Raw genomic sequence first — 24160 nt, 5'->3', positions numbered from 1 at the left:
ACTGGTCAAATCCTAATCTGGTACTTCAGGGAAAATTTTATTATAAGTCCCCCTGGAAAAAATATGAGAGCGATAACTCTCTCTTTTTATTTATTTTACCCTCGCTAGCCCTACATGTCCTGGAACTCACTTTGTAGATCAGGGACTCAAACCTGCAGATCTGCCTGCCTCTGCCTCTCCCAAGAGCTGGGATTAAAGGCGAGCACCACCACCGCCCAGCTGAGAGCAATAACTCTTAAGGTTTACGTGCAAGTCCACCTCATATGTATTACATGCTGTTTGTCACTGTGATTTTTAGAACAGGCTGGTATGTTAGCTCCATTTTACTATCAGGTAAACGGAGGCACAAAGAGAGTTCACCCAACTTCCTCTTGGTGGATGAAACAGGAATCAGATGCAGACAGTCTGGTTTCGGAGTCAGGGCTCTAGTAAAAAGGGGCTAAGGAACAATGAGATCCCAAATCCCAAGTGCTCACACGCCACCCTCATAAAGTCTAGACTTTTATAAGAATTGATGGCCTTACAGCAGCATCCCTCTGCCTGATTTTAAATGCCTTCTACAGCCAAGCTTCCGTTGAAAAGCTAAAACAAACCAAAAGAGAGTTTAAGAAAAACATCCTTGCCTTGTATTTTTTTTTTTAATTACAAAATAGAGTTTAAAACAAAGACAACCCCCAAGCCCAAATCCACAGAAATGGTGTTCGAGTACCCAGTAGACATCAGCTTGGGATGGCAAAACCCAAATCCGAGGAAACCGAGTGGACGCGTGAAGAAGGGGTTAAGTTGCAGAAAGTTGTCCGGGGAGCCCGAAGCCACGGCGCCCGCGCGGGACCGGCCCGCGAGGCTGGATGTAACAAGATGCCCGTCCTGCGCCCGCTACGGTCTCCGGAGATGGAGCCGAGCCAATCGGCGCAGAGGGGACCGCGGTGCCGTCCGACCGAAAAGGGGGCGCGGAGCCGGGGCGGGGCCGGGGCGGGGCGCAGGCGGCCGTGGCGCCTGTCAGGAGCTGGGAGCCGCAAGCCGGCGGCGGGCGGGGTGGCGGGTGGCGGGGCTGGGAGTGACGTAGCGTGGCCGGGGCGTTATCAGCTGCGGGGCCGCAGACTGGAGCGGCGCGGGATGCGAGTGCGAGTGTGAGCGGCATGAGTGCTCGCCTGCGGTCCTAGCGCGAGTGCTGCGCCCGGGTTGGCCGGGTTTCGGGGGGCCATGAAGCCCGACGGAGCGCGCGAGCCCGAGCCGCTGATCCCCGGCCGGGGCGCAGAGCCCGAGGGGCGCTGGCGCGAGAGGGGCGAGGCGGACACGGAGCGACAGCGCACCCGGGAGCGCCAGGAGGCCACGCTAGCGGGGCTGGCGGAGCTGGGGTACCTGCGGCAACGCCAGGAGCTGCTGGTGCGCGGCGCGCTGCGCTGCTCCGGGGCCGCGGGGACTGTCGCGCCGCGCGCCGGGGAGCTGCGGGGGGACCCGGCGCAGCGCAGCCGTCTGGAGGAGAAGTTCCTAGAGGAGAACATCTTGCTGCTGCGGAGGCAGTTGGTAGGTGGTGGCCGCTGCTCGCCCGGTAGCCTGTGGCCGCGGGATCTCTCGCCGTGACGCGACCCCCGCCTCGATTTCCCCTGACCCCTGGTGTCGTGGATGCCCGCGGCTCATGACTTCCACGCGTTGCTGGCGGATGCCTGCTTTGTGTCACCTGAGGAGCTGACGACCTAGTGCGATTGTGGGGAGGGGGTGGCGGCTCCTCCTTCTCTCTGGCATTTGGAATTCTTGGAGTCCCTTGGTTCCAGCCTGAAAGTTAGGCTACTGTATGCCTCCTTTTCTAGAGGTTTGCAACCCCCACTTAAACTGCCGTTTCACCTCGTGGTCTCCCTAGTTACTCCCCCTCCCCTCCGGGGGGTAGACAAAAGCGAGGAGAGGGTTTGTGGCTCGGTTAACTGTCCAACACTGAGTTTTACGGTTCCGGCGAAGCTCCTGCTGGGAGCCGTGCCCCTCCCGGTGCTCTCTCCCCTGCAAGTCTCTCGCCTGGGATGGTGTTTAGTTTTAAATAGAAGTCCTTTGTATAAGGCAGCTAAAACTAGATGCAAATACTGGCAATTTGGCCGGAGAGCTTGCCCCCTCCTCCCGTATTTATCCGGTCTGCCAGCTGTGCTTGGTGGTGGAGGTGGGAGAAGAGGGGACCTGCTCGCTGGGAGCATTTATCTTATTGGATTTCTGTCACTGTCTCAGTCATTCTGTGCAGTCTTCATTAGCAAGGAAGAAAAAGAACTTTGGATCTTCATGTGTTGAGAACAGCTTTTTGACGCCGCCTCAAAATAATGGCGGCAGCTTTGTTTCAGTGACCTCAAAATGTAGTTTTGGAAACAGCGAAAAGATTCTTAACCCATCCTGTTATATCGGACTACTTATGCTAGATAATGGTCCTCTGAAAGTGGGTGCTGTGGGTTGTCACGCATTTTCGTGTATTGCCGTTTCCCAGATTATTTGTGTATTTACTGAGCATCAAAGTGCTTTTACTTAATTCATTTTTTTTCCTGACGAAATTCAAATGTTAGCATACAAGCATATGGTTTATGTCTCCCAGCTTGTAAACTCATGGGGCACGAGCAAAGACTGGATATTTCTGTGTATTTATTTTGCAAGATTGTGTGCTGTGGTTTGTGCAATGGCTCTGTTTTGGCATTTTTACTGTTTCTTTGGTGATAGAACAGAATTGTATGTTCACGAATTTGAGCCAGTTCTTTCTGGTTGTGACGGGCCGTTTCCATTTCGGCATTGTCGTGTACAATAGCACCTCTTCGCCTTCACGAATCTCAGGATCGTGAGTGGCGCATTCCTATTGTCCGCTTCAGGGGAGCAAGGCAGTGTGTCAGAAGAATTCCACCGCAGTCAGTGTTTACGGTGCCGTTTTCATTTGTAGACTTGGCACTCTTGATTGGAACCAGATGCCGTTTGCGCTCGTCTGCTTTTCTAGCAATAGGAAGCACTAGATGGCGATGTGAGTTAGTGCAACCAATCTGTCACCTTTGGAAACCCAAGCTGAGTTCAAATCTTGATGGGCTTTCCCTCGAGGGTTTTGGATTCTGCCAGCTCACATTATACTTGGCGCTGGCTATTAGTATTAATTTCTCGCTTTCAAAGGCCCAAAGACTGATTAAGCTCCACTAAGCAACTAATAGAAAACAAAATTCTGTAGGCCATGACATTTGGCCAGAAAACCTCACGTAAGAAAGACTATAGTGTATTGTAGGAAATCTGTTACTCTGTGACTTCAAGAGCCTGCTATGAAGGATTTTCTTTAAACTGGCTGTACACCAGATGATTCAAAGTTGTACAGGTCCCGTGCCCTTCCCTATCAAAAGCCACCGTTGGTATAGATTAGAAAAACCTAAGAACTGTGATACAATTGGATAAATATGTCACTGGTAGGGGTGGGCTTTGAGATTTCACAAGCCTACACAAGGCCCAGGGTTTCTCTGGCAGCCGGTGGATCAGGATATAGCTCTCAGCTACTTCTCAAGTACCATTCATGCCACAGTGTCCCCACCATGTTGATAAGGGATTAAACCTCTGAAATGGTAAACAAGCCCCCAATTAAATGCTTTTTATATATATATAAAAGAAAAACCCCAAACAAGTTTTGTCTTTTCCTATAGAAGTGGGCATTGAGCCCAGGGGCTAGTGCACACCAGTCAAGCTCTCTACCACTGAGCTACAACTCAGTCATACATAGTTTTTTATTATTGTACGTTTGGTGTATGCAAATGAGTGCAGTTGCATACATCATTCCTGTGGAGGTCAAAGGACAACTTTCCAGTGGTGGTTCTCTCCTTCCAGTGTGGGTTCAGGGGACTGAATTCAGATCAGACTTGAGCAGCAAGCATCTTTACTTTTTTTACCCACTGAGTGTGCTGCTGGCCCTATTATCATTATTTTTAATGAACGAACTTTGTATCACCAAATCTATGAGAAAGGTTTAAAGATAGGGCATGTCTTTCGCTTTGATTTCAGATTGTGCAGTAGGGTTTTGATCTAAAGGGCTTAGTGACTGTTGAGATGAGTGGCTTGAGCAGTCTTTCTGGTGTCATCCTCCAGTGTGCTCATTTCCCTTTTCCTGCTTCTTCCTAATCAGAATTGCTTGAGGAGAAGAGATGCCGGTTTGTTGAACCAGTTGCAAGAACTTGACAAGCAGATAAGTGACCTGAGGCTGGATGTTGGAAAGACGGCTGAAGAGCAGCTGGAGACAGACAGCCGGCCTAGCTCAGGTGAGCCGGCAGGCCCTCAAGGGAAACACCCGAGCAAGTGCCTATGGGGTTTGTTTCCAGTATGAAGACATTTGAAGAGCAGCCTGCCATCCTCAGTTGCTCAAGAGGAAATAAATTCAGTCTACAGCTTTTCAATAATGAGATTGAGCTGCCCAATGTCCCCTGAGTCCAGAAAATACAAAGTTCTATTAGGGCTTCTGGAAGAGCCAACAGACCTCTGGAACCTGGGAAGGTCAGATCTAAGCTAGAAAATGAGTCATACTTCAGCTTCCCTGAGATCACTGCAATTTCTTCTTCTTTTAAGCCATTTGGCTTCTTAAGTTACTTTTTCTCTTAAAGTTACTTATCTCTTTTCTTCAGGTTTCTTTTTTTGTAGTCCGGACTGACCTTTAATCCACTCTTGTCATCTGCTTCAGCCTTCTGAGTGCTGGGATTATAGGCATGAGCCACCACACCCAGAGGGCTTGGTTTTTCCTTTTGAAAGAAACATTCCTGATGAAGTTGAGGCTCTGTCAGATCTACACACCTTTAAATGTGGAACAAAGAGGAGGATGAAGGGAACTTTGAACTATACCAAGAGTTACATGATTTTTGCCTTCTCTCAAAGTTGAAATAAACCACATAAACAGGACCCTAAAATCCACAATATGTGTGAAAGCCCCCAACAATCTAAAACAAAACAACCAGCTTTATTTTCTTTGATGCCTTGCCCTTCTGTTTTTTTAGGCATAAATGTGTACTGTTGCTTCATATGATCTTAATTTCAACCATCTTTTTCCTTGCAGGGTTTTATGAGCTGAGTGATGGGGCTTCAGGATCCCTTTCTAATTCCTCTAACTCCGTGTTCAGTGAATGTCTGTCCAGTTGTCACTCCAGCACCTGCTTTTGCAGCCCCTTGGAGGCAGCTTTGACTATCTCAGATGCTTGTCCCAAATCTGCAGGTAAGGATTTCGAGCACTGACAGAGACTTTAATCGGGCGAGGTCATGGGTCTTTAAAGTTCTGTAGTTTCAGCTGCTTTCTGGATAGGAAAAACGATTCAGTCGGTGTGCTGCATGCATTTGGTGCCACAGTCCCACACAGAGCCTACACTTTGATCTAGGTGACCATCTAGACTAGCCAACTTTTTGGCTTTACATTCTGGGAATTAGAAAGACACGTCGCCTTTAGAGAAACTGTCCCTATATTAGAGACACTGGGCTCTGTTTCTTTGCTGTTTAACCCCTCCCTCCCTCCTTCTCTCATTCCTTTCTGATGCTGGTGTTTGAATCTAGGTTTGTGCACATACTAAACACATAATATACAATCTACCCATTTTTACATTCCTTTTTGTGTTTCTGGGGTACCCCTTGGCATGCTACCCCTGAGCTACATCTCTGGCCCTTTATTTTCTTTTGTGAACTGTCCTGGAACTCTTATTCTTTAAAGTACACATTAAGTTACATACGTCCATCAGTCTAGCCAAAGGCTGTTAACACTTCAGGGAGCAGTGACCCTTCCATGTTTTTCAGAATACCTCACATAGTGAAATTTCCCATAATCTCCATGTTATAATTCGCCCCAGGCTTCAGAGATAATCATGATATTGTTAGTGACGGAAGAATTTGTGATGACCTGCATACGTTTATCTTCATTGAGTCCTCCCAACAGTTTTCAGGGTACAGTTGTTAACCTTGGGGGTGTAGTTATGTATTAAGAAAATGAGGGGCTGGAGAGATGGCTTAGCAGTTAGGAGCACCTACTGCTCTTGCAGAGGACCTGGGTTCAGGCCCCAGCACAACCATCTGTAACTCTTGTTCCAAGGGATCTGGCCTCTCTTCTGACCTCTGCGGGCTCCTGCACCTGTGGTACATATACATATACACAGGCACATACATATAAAACTATGTTTAAAAAAAAAGAAGAAAATGAAGCCAAGTAAGGTTATTTAAGTGATTTAAAGCTGTGTGGTTGGGCATGGCAGAATTTAAACTCAGGTCTAAATTATGTTGTCCCACCACTCGAAGGGAAAATTTGGAAGTGGTTATAGTCAACCATCTCACCTGACAACCAAACAAATAAACAAAGTTGTGGCCTATCAGCCACCCATTGCCAGAAGCTCCCACCTGCTGAATGAGAGTTGTCCCTGAAAGTTGGAACTCCACCTTATTCCTGTTATATTTGGTAACATTAGACAGCAGAGAAAATAAGACGATTAGAGCTGCTACTGGAGGAGTGGGACTGTGCCACTGCACTGTTTTTTCATCTAAGTACAAGGCTGAAGTCCAGGCAAAGCAAGCGTCACACTGAGCAGCTGAGGTTGCTAATTGGTCAAGCCTTTGCATTTGTACAGCGTGTGTTATCAACAGCAATCAACCATTTGGGATGAGTACAGAACCCTGTTTCTAGTATTGGGCCTCAAGTTCATTGCTAATTGCTCCCCATCACTCTGCAGATCTGGTTTCAGAGGGAAACTTTATAAACCCATTAAAAGGCACTTTGGGCAGGTTTTCCTTGAAGACAGATGCCTAGCTCTTCCAAATGCCACATCATGACATAATTGAGACAGTTGGGCTGGGCCTTGGGGGCTGTTTTGTTCTACTCTAAGTCTAGAGAAAGATAAATGGAGACTCACAGGCAAATGTGACTTTAAGGCACCAGGGGAGGGATAGTGGGAAACATCAGCTAGAGGTCTCATGTTCTTTTCTTCCCTGTCCTTTCTTTAAAGGTCTTTGTCCTTCCTTCTTTCTGCAACTCCAGGCATCCCTGCACCTGTCCCTCTTCCTGCTGGGATTGTGGGTACCCATCACCACTCTGGGTATTCCTACTGCTAACAGGCTCTTGGTTAGGGGTTGAGTAGGTACAGACACAGCATTTTCACAAAGAAAAAAATCCTACAAATTATATCATACTTGAGTCTAGGTTATTTATTTATTTTTTTTGCTTTTTCCTCCCAATGCTGCTAACTATTGAAGATCACAAAGCTTTCCCCTAAACAGTTAACACAGAATTTGATATGGGGTAGGTTCTCACTATTTAAATGGATAGATATAACAGAGGAAAACTTCTAATTTCCCTAACTAAAGGTCATAAAGAGAATCTGTTATAATGTTTTCCAAGGTAGAAACCAACATTTGTTTCATTGTATTTCTGATATGTAAATTTTTGAGATGAAGTTTTTCCTTTAAAAAACTTTTGTGTATGAATTATACATACACATACATACATGCACATATATACATATATATTAGTCATTGGAAACAGAGAAGGTAAACATCAACCTTCCCTCATCACCCTGGAAGGTACCGTTAGGACTTTGGTGAGCTTCACTTCAGAGCTTCTTTACATAGGTATCTTAAAAATGACACTGATTTACATCACGGTTTTTGTTAAGGTTCACGGAGTGTTTCCTTATTTAGTAGTTTCAAAGCATTATGCGTGGCTCTTTTTCTGTTAAAAACACGACACATGTTTTGTCAAAGTCCTTGAATATTTTTTTTTGCCTTCGTTCAGTAATCCATGAAAATGTAAACTTGTAGAAGAGCAGTGTGGAGTATGTCTCAATCCTGTGGTATTCCTTCTCTACCTGTTAGTCTTAGTAGAATTTGGTCAGAGTCAAGTTGGCTCTCCCAATTCATTTTTTCAGTGTCCCTTTACGTGTTTTTCAGATCTCATAGGATGGTTGGAATGTAAAGGCGGCCACTGTGAAGACCAGGCCTCAGGCGCAATTTGCAGTCCCCCCTCCACACCACAATTTAATTCCCTTGATGTCATTGCAGATGTGAACCCTAAATACCAGTGCGACCTTGTGTCTAAAAACGGCAATGATGTATACCGGTACCCCAGTCCACTTCATGCTGTGGCTGTGCAGAGCCCTATGTTTCTCCTTTGTCTGACCGGCAACTCTCTGAGGGAAGAGGAGGGGCTTGGGAACCATGTCAGTGACATTTGCGTTGCATCTGAACTGAACGCCACCAAAGCAGATAACTCCTTGCCATCTCCAAGCAGTTTGTGGTCCGCTTCTCATCCTTCATCCAGTAAGAAGATGGATGGCTACATTCTGAGCCTGGTCCAGAAAAAAACCCACCCTGTAAGGACCAATAAACCTAGAACCAGTGTGAACGCTGATCCTACCAAGGGGCTTTTGAGGAACGGAAGTGTGTGTGTCAGGGCCCCCGCTGGCGTCCCACAGGGCAGTGGTGTGAACCTTAAGAATACGAAACAGATGTGTTTGCCCTCCGGGGGAATAGCCTCTTTGGAAAACGGGCCATTCTCCCCACCTAAGCAGAGGTCAAAAGACTGCAAGACGGAGCAGGTGGAAAGCAAGAGGCTGGTCCTGCCGGAGGGATGCTCGGCAGGCGCTGCCATGGAACCCCAAAGCAAGCATCTGCCCAAAACCGCCAAGGTAGCCTCCCAAGAGCTCGCGAGGTGCCCGGCGGGGCTGGGGGAATCCCTGAGGGAGAGCAACCAGGTCTCGGCTGTTTCTCCTAAAACAAGTCCCGGCAGAGGCCCCGTCGCCCCGGTAGAGAGCAAAGCTCCTCAGCCCCCGAAGAAGATGCCGCAGAAGAGCGGCCCACAGGCCTTGCCGGCGGTGGACAGGCCCGTCTTGGACCTCAAAAGCGAGGGCTCGTCTCAAAGCCTCGAGGAAGCGCATCTGGTGAAAGCTCAGTTCATCCCCGGGCAGCAGGCGGGCGCCAGACCTCACCGCGCGCACAGGAACCCGGGCATCGCTAGGAGCGCCACCCTGAAGGCCCGCGGCCCCGCCGCCCCGGAGCACGGCCTGCCCACCGTTAGGGAGAAAACGCGGCCGGCCGGCAAGAAGTGCCGCTTCCCCGACGACTCGGACACAAGCAAGAGACTCAGGAAGGCCTCCTCCAAGGGCAGGCGCGGTGGGCCGCCCGACGCGGGCCTTCCCGGCAGGGCCCTGGGCGCAGGCGGCCATCGGGCGGGCGGCCGGGCGCACGCGCACGGACGGGAGCCGGTGGTGGCCAAGCCTAAGCACAAGCGAACCGACTACCGCCGGTGGAAGTCGTCCGCCGAGGTCTCCTACGAGGAGGCCCTGCGGCGGGCGCGGCGGGCCCGCAGGGAGCACGCGGGCGCCTACCCCGTGGCCGTGGCGCTGCCCTACGCCAGCCCCTACGCCTACGTGGCCAGCGACTCCGAGTACTCGGCCGAGTGCGAGTCGCTCTTCCACTCCACGGTGGTGGACACCAGCGAGGACGAGCAGAGCAACTACACCACCAACTGCTTCGGCGACAGCGAGTCGAGCGTGAGCGAGGGCGAGTTCGTGGGCGAGAGCACCACCACCAGCGACTCCGAGGAGAGCGGGGGTTTAATCTGGTCCCAGTTTGTCCAGACTCTCCCACTCCAAACGGTCACGGCCCCAGACCTCCACACCTGCCCCACCAAAACCTTTGTCAAGATCAAGGCTTCGCACAACCTCAAGAAGAAGATCCTCCGCTTCCGGTCTGGCTCTTTGAAACTCATGACGACCGTTTGAGGGAAGCTCCTGTAGCGAGTGTCTTCCCCTACCCCTAGTCTTTGAAAAAAGAAAGAAAAGAAAAGAAAAAAAAAAGGATGGCGTCTTAATATTTGTGTCATACTTTAAAGGGATGCCTAACCTGTTTTTAAGGATAAGCCCAGGATAAATTGTGTCTGATCGTCATGTGTGGACGCTAGTGCCTTTAATGGAAGGTGAAGGGTGTATCTCTAGTTAGAAGTAAATACTAAGGTCTTAAATGGTGGTGGTAGTGAATGAAGTGTGATTATCAGCTGGTTTTCGGTTTATATTGTCCGAGCGTCTGGCAAAGTACAGGGTTTTGATGTTCAGGTTTTATTTGGATGAGACCTTTAGTTTCCAGGGGCCGTGGATGGGATTTTTAAGACATGAACTCGCTCCTTGATTCTTTAGGGCTGTTCCCTGAAAGGGCTTTCCAGTTGAGGGGCATTACATGAAATTGTGTAGAACAGGTAGAAAAATGGCTATTTCTTTCGGTAAATTTTTTTAAATGTAGTCAACACTTCTCAGAGGTCTACCCTTTTTTACTGGAGTTAGAACTTGTAGACCACCAGACTGTGAATCTGGAGGTGGCAACGGGACAGGGATACTGACAGTACCTTAAAAGGATTCACACAAACCTTTGCCACGCGTAGCGCGCCAGCCTCTGTTACAGTAACCTTCTCTTGGGCCATATACCCAGCAGTTTTTGATGCCTTTCTCTCTGCTCCTAACTTGTAGCCAGTACAACCGTTTGTCCCTTAGAAGGCTGCCTTGGGGATAAAGTGTTGGTCCTTTGATGCAAAGACATAGACCCTTAATGGGCATGACTCTAAGCCTAGAATTGCTCACCGAGCACGGTGCTGCTTAAGCTCTGGTCAAAACATTAGTGCATTCCAGTCCCCATTGGACCACTTACTTATTTGGAAAGGGCTTTAAATTTTTTTAAAGTTTTTGGTAAACAGTATTGTGTAAAATAGTCTTTTAAAATATCAATATATGCATGTTTTGTGCATGAGTAGTAGTTTGGATTCTGTTTTAATATTCTTGTTGTTGAAATACTGTATGATATAAACAGTATGTGTTTTTATATATATCATTGTGTAAATTTAATATAACACATTATATGCTGTACTAAATGATTGGTTTTATTGCTGTTAACTTTGTTATTTGTTATAAAATTCAGATGTTTACACCTATAAATCTTGTGCTGGTTATTGATGTTATTTTTGAGATTTATATTAGACTTGTTCTAGCAGCAGAATATTATTTGCAATAATTAAGATAGGTTTTACTGTGCTCAGAGAGGATAGTGAATAGGCAAATTTTGAAAAGCAAACCACTTTAAAAATATTTTATTAGGTTTTTGTTATTTTTGTTTGTTTGTTTTGTTTTTTGAAACAGGGTTTCTCTGTATTGTTTTGAAGGCTGTCCTGGAACTCTATCTGTAGACCAGGCTGGCTTCATACTCACAGAGATCCACCCACCCCTGCCTCCCGAATGCTGGGATTAAAGGCATGGCCACCATCACCCGGCTAGGTTTTGTTATTTTATGTGAGTGTTTTGCCTGCATGTATGGATGTGGACCATGTGTGTGGTTAGTGCCTGTGGAGGTCAGAAGAGGGCACTAGATCCCGTGGATTGGAGTTACAGATGGTTGTAAACTACTCTGTGGGTACTGAGAATTGAACCTGGGTCCTTTATAAGAGCAACAAGTGCTCGGAAGCAGTGAGCCATCTCTCCAACCACCCACAAGCCAGTTCTTTAGATAAAGTTTGGGTAGTTTAAAAGTTAATGTAAATCTTGTTATCTGTCTCTCCCCTGCCTCCCTTTTTCCCCTTTTCTTTGTCTTTCCCCTTTTCTGAGGCAGGGCCTCACTGTAGCCCTGGCTGGCCTTGAATTCTCACAGTCCTGCTTCATAGTCACTTGAGTGAGTGCTGGAATTACAGATGTGCACCACCATGCCCAAATTTTAGATGATTCAGGGAAAGTTTTAGGAAGAGTCCACCCACAAGTTTTTATTACATTTTTTCAACATATGAAAAGTTGAAAGAAAATACAGTAAACAAATGTGAAGTCAGCACCCTACTTCAAAGATTAGATCTTTTTTTTTTTGCCATGTTTGCTTCAACTCTGCGCATGAAGCCAGATTGCCGCTTTTGTAGGTCAGAGCCATATGGCAGTCCTGCCATCTCCCTACCACACAGTATTGCTTCGTTTATTAGACAGAGCCTCACTTTATAGTTCTGGCTGGTCTGAAACTCCCTATGTAGAATAGACTGGCCTTTTAACTCACAGAAATCCACCTGTCTCTGCTTGTAGAGTACTGGGATCAAAGGCATGCACCCCCATGCCCAGCCGGCTACATTATTTTAAAGTGTATTTTAGGAGTGATCTTTTGTCTCTTAAAAATTCAGAGATGCATTTCCTAAGAGCAAAATTTTTTCTGGTATAATGATATCATGATCACACTTGAAATAACAGAAACTCATTAAATATATTGATGTGCTTTTAAAAAAAGTTTTATGGCATTTTCAGAGAAGATGTCATAATCTCTGGGCTGGCTTCAATCAATATAACTCAGAATGGTTTTGGACTCAGTCCTGTTTCTGCTTCATCACTTCTGGGATTACAGATGTACACCTGGCCTGTCTCAAGAACTTCAAATAGCAGATTCCTACCCTCTTCCATTTGTAACCAGGAGTCAACTGATGTTGCATATTACAACTGGTTTTAGATTTCTAGTCTTAGTTTAAAATAATATACCCATATTTTAAAAAATGACATTAGTTTTTTAGAAATAGGCACAATTGACTTAAGTAAAAAGCCCACTCGCTAGATTTGGGTGTTTTTTTCTACTCCATTGTAATAAGTATCCCCCGTGGTTCTTATAAGCAAATGGAGGCTTGCATTTAAGTATTCTTGGCAAGATTTTACTAAGGGCGTTATGTTCTTTTGTCAGCTCACATGAAAGAGACATCAGTTCATATCTTTATTACTGAACAGAATAGTGGTCCTCAGTGCACAAGGATGTCTCTATTATAAAATTATGTTTACTTTGCAAATGGTTAGCACTTGTGGGAAATTATTCAGGGCTATGTGGATTCATCATCCCTCAAATTCCACTTTGGGGCTTTAGTGTACCTTGCTGATGCTTGTCTGAATTACTGCCTTGATACAAAATGAAATGGTAGTTTTCTAAGAATTATTTCTTTTCCTTTCTTCACTGACATTATAAATTTCCCCAAACTTCTGCCTTTCTTTGAACACCACAGCGATTAATTTTGTGGATGTGCTTGGGTGCACATATTCCAGGGCTCATGCTTGAAGGTCAGAGGATGACTTGCAGAGTTGATTCTCTTCTTCCACCAAGGGCATCGAAGGGATCAAACTCAGGTCTTCAGCTTTGGCTGCAAGCCCATTTGTCCACTCAGTCAATAAGTAGCCCCAAACTTCATTTTGCAGTTGCTAAATTTCAGATGCTAATTTTAATGCAAAAACAACAAAAATCCCTGAACTATCCATTTAACATACTGTTTTAAAATTGTTCTTTTTTCCTTCATTAAATCTCTCAGCAAGTTCTTCATCTTTATAATATAGCAAATTATTCCTCTAGATTATAAAATTCACATTTTAGCAAGCATCTTTTCTCCTACATAAGTACGCAAGAGACTTTTTTTAGATAATTCTTCAAAATGTCTTGGAATTGCTGTTTTTTTTTCTATTCATATGTTCTTATATGTAGTTCATCAATTTGTTTGGAATAGCTTTTCTTGATTACCCGACTAACCTTGGACCAATCACCAGGCATGGTCGAGCTACTGTTTCTAATGCTGTGAACTAATCTTGGCACAAAGCTGACATTGTGAGGTAACTGACCTGATCAGTCATTTCCAAGGTCTTCACAATGACCCTTATTCTCTGAGGGGACACTTCCTGAAAACCAGCTTAGTCCCGTCATCTCAAAGATCATCGAAGAGCTCTGGATTTGTCATCCTGGCCCAGTGCTCAGTTTCCATGTAGCCAACAGCTGTCCCACACTTACAAAATGGAATTTTGCCCATTGTTTTCAAATCTCTGCTACTGTTATAAACAGAAGACTTCTTTAGAATATTGCCTATTTTTTAAAGTTACAAATGCTCACTGTAAAAATAAAAGGAGCCAAACAATAAACAAACAACAATAAAAACCGTCTTCTTCAATTCTCCCTCAATCCCATCCTTGGATAAGTTGGGATGCCTATCCCCATACAACATACGCATACAAACACATAACCTTGGTCTTTTTCAGAAAAAAATGAAGTCTCCAGCTGTATGTTATTTTTTTACTTGCGTCTTTCATTTTGTGGATTGATATGACAGATATAACTCTCCCTTCTTTCTAATGCCATGGTTTGAATGTAATGTCCCCAATGGTCTCAGACATTTGAATACTTGGTTCCCAGTTGGTGTAAATTTGGAGTAAGTTTAGACGGTGTGACCTTACAGTAGGAATATACCACTGGCTTGGAGGTTTCAAAGGCCAGGTGCCATCCTGCTTTTTGCTTGTGCTCTGACAGAGATGTGAGCTCCATGGTGGCGTCCAGCTACCATGCTTGCCTGAATGCTGCGATGCGCCTCCACTGTGATAATGATAGACCTGCCCCTCTGGAACCCAAGCCCAAAAACCCTTCCTTCTTTAAGTTGCCTTGGCGATAGTGTTCTGTCACAACCATGGAAAAGTGACCCAGACAGATGGGTTTCCAAATATTTTTTTCCGTTTTTGTTTTTCGAGACAAGTGTTTCTCTGTGCCGCCCTGAATGTCCTGGAACTCACTATGTAAATCAGGCTAGACTTGAACTTGGAAATCCACCTGCCTCTGCCTCCCAAATGCTGGGATTAAAGGCTGTGTGCCACCACTGCCCAACTCCAAATTTTTTTCAGTGAAGAAAAGGGCATCTGATTTTATGGATTTCTTGGGTTTGTCAAGCTTAGAAAAAAATGTAGTACTTAGCTACAAAGTACTGCTCAAGTGTTATTTGTTTGCACAAGATACTTTTCTGGTTCTTGGAGTTGTTATTTGTGCTGTGAGCTCACTTTTAATGACCAAAGGCATGCTATGAAGCTTGGGTAAGGCTTTTGTCACACCAGAATTTTTTTCCCTCTTAGGTCAAGTGTCTCAGTCATATTTCCAGGCTGGACCACCCTAACTTAGTCTATCTCCTTTGGAGTTCTCTGGCAACAAGGATAAATCCAAACTGTACATATGTAGGCGACTAGGCTATGGTTGTGTGTTCTCGGAATGACCTTTCCCAAGGCAACCTTTCTATTTTCCCCTGAGACCAGCTAGTGTGATTTACTCTTCCTATTTTCAATTCAGTGCTTTCATTATGAGCATTAGGGACCTCAGGAATATGAGGACACCTCAGTTCTAGATTCTGAATGACTGTCAACCAAAACACTTGACTGGGGGAAATGGCGTAGTCACCATAGGAATCAGTTGGAAAAGCTGGCACGGTGATGTGGAGGCACGTGGATCCCCAGGGCTCACTCTCTAACTTGCCTAATCTACTTGGTGAGTTTCAGGCCAACGAGAGACTGTAATCACAAAAAAGACATCTTATAGCTCCCATGTGTTCCCGTGCGCGCGTGTGCGCACGCACGCGGACACACACACACACACACACACACACACACACACACACACACACACGCGCGCGCGCGCGCGCGCGCACGCACGCACGCACACATATAACAGTTCTCTGTGCTTATGTAACTAATAACCCCTTCCTCTTCTCTCAGGTGTACACCAAATTATACGTTTAAATTTCTTGTTTAATGGCTTATCCATCTTTTCTGAATGTTTTGTACACATAACTTTTTTTTTGTCTACTAGAAATAGAAATAATAGAGTCCCATTGCTTTTATCAAGAAATTGGGTCCTTAGATTTTTTTTTTTTTTGAGACAGGATCTCATTGTGTAATCCAGACAGACCTTGAACTTGTGATCCTCCTGCCTCGGTCTTACAAATATTGAGGATGGTAAACTGGTACCAGCAGGCTTGGTTCGCACAGGTCTTTCTGTGGCCAGGTGACTTTGTCTCCTGGACTTGTCACAGGTAAATGCTGAAGTTTTTAGAAACTGCAAAACTGTCTTCCATGCTGGTCATTAGCCTTCTAGCCTTGCCAACTTTGCATCCTTGTCAGAACTGGGCATGCTCAGTCATTTTAATTTTAGCCAATCAGGTGAATATGCAATGCCATTTCCGTAAGATTTTAATTTGTGTATCCCTATGACCTAATGACTAATAATGCTGAAAAAATTTTCATGTGTCTGTTCAAATATTTTGTCTATTTAAAAAACTGAGTTGCTGGACTCCTTAAGTTGTGGAATTCTCTGGAGAAGCCCTTTGATACATGCTGTGGGTTTCTTTTTTTGTTGTTTGTTTTGTTTTTTCAGTCTGGCTTGCTTTCTAGTTTCCTCTTTTTTTCTTTTAACTCTCATGCTGGGAATCAGACTCAGGGCCTTTGTGCATGCTAGACGCATATACTGTAAGGCTGAGCTACATTTGCAGCCTGCCCTGTGTGTGTGTGGTATGTATATGTTGTATGTGTGTATGTGTTGTGTGTCTTGTGTGCTGTGTGTGGTGTGTATGGTTGTGTGTGTTATGTGTATGGTATGTATGTGTTGTGTATATGTGTGTTGTGTGTGGGTATGCGTTGTGTAACTGTGTGATGTGTATAGTTGTATATGTGTTGTGTGGTATGTATATATATGTTGTGTGTGGTGTGTATGTGTTGTGTGTTTTGTGTGCTGTGTGTGTGGTGTGTATGTGTTGTGTGTGTTGGGGTGGGGTTGGGCGTATGAACATACAAGTGCAGAGGTCAGAGGTGTTGGGTCCCGCCGCAACCTTTGCCTAATCCAATGTCGTGAAGATTTTTTCCTAGAAAGTGTTGTTTTCAGCTTACATGTAAGTCAGAGGTCTGCTTTTGTGCCGAGGTGAGGGGAGGGCAGAAGCTGAGTTTTTCCGAAGAGCCACTTGTCTAGGCTTCTGTGTTGAGATGGCAAAGCACCGCAGCTTTGTCAGCAAATCGACTTGTCATTTGTGCAGGGATTTTACTTTGCTCGAGTGTCTAGTCTCCCCTCCTCCATGGTATCGAAACCTGGTCCTTTGTTTCCTTCCCTCTGCCTCCTTCTTAGTTCCTTTAGTTGTTCAGGTCCTTTGCATGGTTCCCCAGTCAATCACTACTGGGGGAGGACTGCTGAAGTTTGTGTTCCTCTCTTGAAGTATAACTCACTATGGGACATGTCCGTCTGAACACTAGTGTTTAGTTATTGCTTACTTGTTTTTATTTATTTGAGACAGGTCTTGCTGGGTAACCCAATCTGGTTGGTCTTGAACTTACTATGTAGTTCAGGCTGCCCTCAAACCTCTGGCAATCCTCCTGCCTCAGCATAGACATGCACCACTACACTTGGCTTATTAATAAGTCTTTGGATTCATAAACATGTTCTAATTTTTTTGTTCTTATTTTTATTTTTAGTGATGTTTTGTCGTTTTTAGTGTGGAAGTCTTCTTTTTTTTTTTTTTTTTTTTGAGATAGGATCTTTTCTATTCCAGGCTAGCTTAGAGCTCCCTATGTAGCCTAGGATGATTTTGAATTTCTAATCCTTCTGTCCCCATCTCTAGAGTGCTAAGATCACAGGCTGTACTTCCTGACCTGGTTTTCATGCCATGATGGAGTCAAACCCAGGTCTTTGTAGGCACACTACCAACTGTGCCTCTTCCTGTTTTTTTCTTTTCCTGCATGTTTTATTATACTTTTTGATATTGTGAATGCTTTTAAAGTATTATTTTCCAAGTAATTGATGACTTTATATCAACTTTGAGCCAACCCTTTGCTTACTACTTCTAGTAAATACTTTGCAAAAATTACTTTTGATTTAAGGTCTGTGCTACCAGGAAAAGTAGGGCTCCCTTTTGTGGGCTCTTAGCTTCTTGAATACAATAATTTATTACTGAACTCTGAAGGAAGCTCAAGACAATTTTATTAGTTTGAGACAAAAACAACAGGGCAGGCCCAATGAGAATCTCAGTAGCTGTTGCAAGGCCGGAGATGGAGACAGAAAAAAACAACATGTCCTTTTGGGTTAGGGCCCAAGAAAACAGGCAGGCCTGTTCTTGGGTGTTGTACATAAGCAGCCATGAAGAAGGTGGTCGCGGTGGGGTGGGGTGAGAGGTGGGGATGAGGGGTGGAGATATCTTCAGAGACACTGAGACAGCTCAGAGTGTCAAAGCAAGCATGCTTAGGCTTTCGGACAGCGTTCAAAGAGGAGATAGAAAGGGAAGAAAGCTGAGATTTTAGAGTGTGAGAAGTAAGCAGGCCTAGCGTAGCTGTGTTGTAGGCCTGCTAAGGAGCAGCATCGTGGGAGGGACTTGTGGATGTGTATGCAGTCTCATTAAGGGATTACTATTCTTGCGTTTTCCATGTCTTCAGCTTTCTTGAGGAGTGCTCTCCTGACCGGGTGACTGACAAGCCCAGCTGGATTAACTCTTATGGTCAGACAATAGCATACTATGGATGTTCTCGCCTTCGGAGCATAGCAGAATGTCACTTCTCCACTGAGGGTCAGAGATAGAAGTCAGGTTCCATTGTTTTACCAGGAAGAAGTGTATTTTCCTTAATGGATCTCAACAAAGCTCCCACCTTTCCATTTAGGATTTTATACTCTACATTTAGTATTTTGTACTCTGATGTTGCCCTTTCTAGAAAAAAGCAGGTGGGGTCAAAGTCAGCCACGAGGGAGGGGTTCATTCTCCAAGATACTGATCGCTAACTAGCTGTCTAATTAAAGAAGGTGGGGTGGGAATCTAGAGTCCTTATTCAATTTCCCCAACCCTTTTATCTTATTTATTTGAAACATGATCTTACTATGTATCTCAACCTGGTCTCAGATTCACTATGTAGCCCAGGCTGGCCTCAAACTTGTGGCAATCCTGTCTTAAGTGTCAGGAGTCTAGACATGCACCACCATGTCTGGCTTAACAGTGCAGCTTTTGATTCAGAAACACATTCATCTTTGAATTTTACTATTCTTAATTTCTTTAGTAGTAGTTTGTAGTTTTTAGTATGGAGGCTTAGCCATATTTTTTCTTTAGTATTGAAATAGGGTCTTATCTATCCCAGACTAGCCATTTAAGTTTGAGTAATTTTTATCCATCAGTCTTCACTTTTTCTTCTCTGAATTCAGACACTGGGCCTGTCCATCGAGTCACTTGGTAGAGTGCTTGCCACTACATTTGGTGGCCCAGGGAGTTCCTTGGAAGATCAAGTGCTTGCCATCACTCTTGCTGCTCTAGTTTCAACCCCCAGCATTGCAAAATGTATCCTTTGTTTCATTGAACGTTATTTTGTTTAGTTTTAAATCTGACATTTGAATAATTTATGTGATGGCCGTGTCTCTAGTTATAACATGCATAGGGCATATTATTGGGCTTTTCAGAGGGTTTTTTTTTTTACTTCTTGATCCACAGTGGTACTTGGAATTGTTACAGCCTCTCTGTTAAACAGAAGGACTAAGGGCACATAGTCCAAAGCCGACTTAGAGAATTATTTTAATTAGAGGAGTGTTACACCGGTGAATAACAGCTGCTTTGGAATCATTACAGGTGAAATGTTAAGTAGATGACTTACTTTTAGAGTTAGCTGTAGCAGACCAGCAGTTCAGGGTTATCGAAGCTTACCTACTTGTATTTTAAAGGGCAGACTACAAAAAGCTCTGAGCATGTGTATCACCAGCGTCTGGGAACTTCAGGAGTGAGTAATGATGAGTACCATAAAAATAGTCAGTGTGGTCTCAGCTTCAGTAGCTCATCCTCAATTTTATTTCCTTGTTGAAACTATACAAAATATTTTAAGGCTTTTGTTTTGAGCAGAAATGTTGCAAGAGCAAACCTGAACATTTAAAAACCTACATCCCTTCATAGGAAGAAGCTACCCTGTATCTCTTACTTTCTAGTCTAGTGGTTCTCAATCTTCCTAATACCGCTCCCTTTAATATAGCTTATCATATTGTTTTTGCTGTTACTTCATAACTGTAATTTTGCTGTTATGAATAATAATGTAACTATGTTTTCCAATGATCTTAGGCACCACTGTGAAAGGGTTTGATCCCCAAGGAATTGTGACCCACAGGTTGAGAACCCCTGTTCCAGTAGGTTTTGACATTTGATTCTGAACATGGCACTGTGTATGGACCAGGAAACGCAAGGCTATAACATTTTGAATCTAATGGGGAGCTTTGCAAAAATGAAAATATTCCTTCATTGTTACAAACACATATGCAAGTAGTATAGAAGACAAAAACCTACAGGCGATAAAAACAACACTGTAGGAACTCGTTTATTACTGAGACATGACTTCTGCCAATGCTTTATTGTCTGTTCTCCCCAACAATGCCTTCTAGATACAATTTTTTTTGTGACTGTGTCACACAGATCCCTTTAAGTCAAAGTCTATATCCTCTGCTCTTGTATTGTACATCTTCATTTAATCTAGTAATCCACAACCACACTTCCCAGCTAACTCAAGGAGCTTTGAAAAGGCAAACATTAAACTTCTAAAAGCTTAAACATCAACCTTTGATGACGAAGGGTGTGTTTTTTCCTAACCATTGAAAGCTTATTATAGGAAGGTAAGACGTGGGCTGGTGGACCCACTGAAAAGCACTGACTTTTTACAAACCATCTGTGGGCTAATGACCCAGAGCTTGGTTTTGCCTGTACCTAAGGTTGTCCTAAGGATGCTGCTCAGTGATTCCATGAGAGGCCTTTGCCATTTTCTTCTAAATATGGTGCCTAAACCTTGCTACTGACAACCACGAGGTTGTCTGTCATATGATTAATTTTTTATTTGTTTTCATGAGACAGGTTCTCACTACGTAGCTCTGGCTGATCTGGAATGCACTATGTAGCGATCCACCTGCTTCTGCCTCCCTAGAGCTGATTAAAGGTGTATGCCACCATGCCTGCTAGGGATTAGTTTTTTTTAAATAATTGATTTATTTTTATTTCATGTGTATTGGTGTTTTGCCTGATGTATGTCTGTGTGAGGGTGTCAGATCTTGGAGTTACAGACAGTTGTGAGCTGCCATGTGGGTGCTGAGTATTGAGCTGTGGACCCCTGGAAGAGCAGTCAGTGCTCTTAACTTCTCCAGCCCTGGGATTAGCTTTTGATCGTGGCTATAAACACTCTGCCATCACAGATGAGCTGCCTCGCTTTGGCATATTCATTTGGCATGCATTTCCTATAGGTATAAGAATTCTAGAATTCCAGGAATGCAACAGTTCTATTTCTGACTTTTTCTTTTCCTTTCTTTTTCTTTTTTTTTTTTGCTTTGCATGCTTTCTCGGAAATGAACAAGTGTCATCGCTTTAGGACCTTTGGATATAACCAGGGTAACTGTTGACTATTACTGTGTAACCCTACAAGTGAGTTCTGTTCTAAATGACAGCTCATATGAGGCAAGAGTTAAAATTATTCTTACAGAGCCCCAACTGACCCACGGGAGTAGCATTCTTTCTCCAGAATCTCATCGGTAGATGTCTAGAGGAAAGGATTTAGGAGGCTAAAAATAGGGCTTGCCGCCAGAAACAGAGATCTCATGCTGGACACACACAAATCTCTACAGCAACAGTACTGTGGCACTGGATAAAAGTGCATAGCTCTTGTTTTATCCCTGTAAGCAAGTTTTGAATATGAAAGTAATAAAAAACCTAGACATTAAATAAAATTTAACAATAGGAAAAAAATCATATTATTATTATCTTTCTAAGAAAATAACTGTTAGCATTGTGGTGGGATTCTTGTGTATTCCCTATGCAAATGACATAGTTTTGCTATCCTGTACATGTAAATGTATACATGTGTGTCTACACACACATAATGATGTATGTGTAAAGCATGCCGTATGCTTGTATATACAAAAATATAGATGCTTAGCAGGACACAGATTTTCTCAGTGTTTCTGATTCGCATTTTGTGGTAGTTATATAATATTTCATTGTGATATTCTATAATTTATTTATACCAATGGAAATTAGTTTGGTTTTTATTCAGGATTCAGCACCTCTGACCCAACCATGTCTGAGGTTCTCTGTTTAGGCCTCTTGAAGCTTGACTTGTACCTCGTACCTGAGACTGTCCTAAGGTTGCTGCTATTCAATGACTCCATGAGAGGATTTTGTCAACTCTTAATATGTTAATTTAAGACTTGATATTAATAGTCATAAGGTTGTCTGTCATATGCATTCATTTCTTTTTTTATCTTTATCTTTTGAGACAGGGACTTACTGTGTAGCCTTTACATTTTCCCAATAGCACACTTTGAAATACCTGCTGGTCAGATTTCTTTTCTTTCCCCACCCATTCTCAAGCATTGCTTCAGATTCCAATCCTGGGACCTTCCCTCCAGGGGCATGAGCTCAGAGGTCAAGCTTCATTTTGGCTGCCCTACCCCATTGTTCTCAGCATCTTGACTATTCCCTTCTGTACGTTTGCTTTGCCAAGAATTCGACTTTAGTTCTTTACTCTGACTCTCTCCAACCATGTCTGCATCCTCTCAGATGGTACTGGGTGTATAGATTTGCTTCCTTCCTTATGGTACTGGGTGTATAGATCTGCATCCTCTCTGATAGTACCGGGTGTATAGATTTGCTTCCTCCCTGATGGTCCTGGATGTGTAGATCTGCATCCTTCCTAATGTTACTGGATGTATAGATCTTCATCCTCCCTGATGGTACTGGATGTGTAGATCTGCATCTTCCTTATGGTACTGTGTGTATAGATCTGCATCCTTCCTGATGGGACTGTGTGTATAGATCTGCATCCTTCCTGATGGGACTGTGTGTATAGATCTGCATCCTTCCTGATGGGACTGTGTGTATAGATCTGCATCCTTCCTGATGGGACTGTGTTATAGATCTGCATCCTCCCTGATGGTACTGGGTGTGTAGATCTGCATCTTCCTTATGGTACTGTGTGTATAGGTCTGCATCCTCCCTGATGGTACTGGGTGTGTAGATCTGCATCTTCCTTATGGTACTGGGTGTATAGATCTGCATCTTCCCTGATGGTACTGGGTGTATAGATCTGCATCCTCCCTGATGGTACTGGATCTCAGCTTTCATCAGAGTCCTGGGCTTTTATTCACAATTAGGGTAATAAGGAAAGGTCACTAAATTCTTACTTTCTGTTATAAAGAATACTGAGACAAACCGTGCTCTCTCTCTCTCCCCCTACCTCTGTTTAGGATTATTTTCTTAGGCTAGAATTCCAGAATTGGAATTACTGAGTTAAAGATTATTACTATCTTCCAAGCTAATATTCATTAACCATTTCTGAGACATTTTCTCATTTAATTCTCAATAGGCTATATACATACAGTACATACATGCACAATGAATAAGGAAATGGAGGCATGGGGGTGTGTGCAGCAACACAACATATTACAGCTGTCAGAACTGGCACTGGTAGCTTTGGGGGGTGGGGTGGGGGAAGGGCAGATATAGCAACGGGAAAGGCTGATTAAAATAATTTTCTTTTAAAATATTTTAAAGCATTAACTGTACAATGCTTCTCATACTTACAAGCCCACCATCAGGGTTAAAGCAAAGGATATAAGCGGGAGGTCCATTGTGGGACGTTGTGCTAATCACCTCAGCACCGCAGTGTGTTTGAATGGTGTGGATTCTGAAGGAGGATGCAGGCTGTGGGAGGGGAAGAGGAGGCCCCTTGTGGGCCTCACTCTGTGTTTACCGAGCAGGGACAGTGCTGCCAGGCAGATGGTAAGTGCTCAGGGAGCACGGAGGATGAGCAGCAGTGTGAGCCTTGCTTTCTCAAGCGAGGACCACTTTCAGCTGAGAGCCTCCCAAGCAGCAACAGCTTAAACAGGACAGAAACTGTTTCTTACCTTCAGGGAAATCTGGACAAGGCAGTCTGGGGTGTTGGAGGAAAGATTCCTAGACAAATGTCCAGTTCATTCTTGTCTCATTTCTTCCTTTTCCCTGGCATAGGACTTTTACCTCAAGACCCATCTCATGGCCTGAGCTCCAAGCCATCATGTCGATATTTCCACGGAAACGTAAAACAACAGGCATGGTGCCTCACTTGTCTTCTTAAAAATAACTTCTGTTTATTTATTAAGGCACGCACACACACACACACACACACACACACACACACACACACACACACACACACACACCACACAAGTGGAGGTCAGAGGATAGTTTGTGGAGTCAGTTCTCTCCTTCCTCTATGTGGATTCCAGGACTGGAACTCGGGTCCCCAGGCTTGGTGGCAAGCACTTTTACCCGCTGAGCCATCTCACCTGCCCGTGTTCCTTCTCTTTAAGAGTATTTCCTGGAGATTGCACATTGTCCTCTTACTTAGGA

General features: G+C 44.3%; 1 protein-coding gene across 2 annotated transcripts; it reads left to right on the top strand.

Annotated features, from left to right (window-relative positions):
- Positions 1–1062: 1062 nt before the first annotated feature.
- Positions 1063–10928, top strand: Dact1 (dishevelled binding antagonist of beta catenin 1). Of its 2 annotated transcripts, none has more exons than XM_005072780.4 (4): positions 1063–1527; positions 4118–4250; positions 5036–5191; positions 7897–10928. In XM_005072780.4, the coding sequence occupies exons 1-4, from the start codon at positions 1204–1206 to the stop codon at positions 9726–9728; spliced, it is 2445 nt and encodes an 814-aa protein (XP_005072837.1). In that variant the 5' UTR covers positions 1063–1203; the 3' UTR covers positions 9729–10928. The 2 variants fall into 2 exon arrangements, with proteins under 2 accessions (XP_005072837.1, XP_005072838.1); XM_005072781.4 differs by having other exon boundaries at positions 1064–1527; positions 8008–10928.
- Positions 10929–24160: the final 13232 nt, after the last annotated feature.

The sequence above is a fragment of the Mesocricetus auratus genome, unplaced genomic scaffold (assembly GCF_017639785.1).
Source record: "Mesocricetus auratus isolate SY011 unplaced genomic scaffold, BCM_Maur_2.0 Super-Scaffold_15014, whole genome shotgun sequence".
In the NCBI taxonomy this organism is placed as follows: domain Eukaryota; kingdom Metazoa; phylum Chordata; class Mammalia; order Rodentia; family Cricetidae; genus Mesocricetus; species Mesocricetus auratus.
This window is presented reverse-complemented; position numbering and strand designations above follow the sequence as displayed.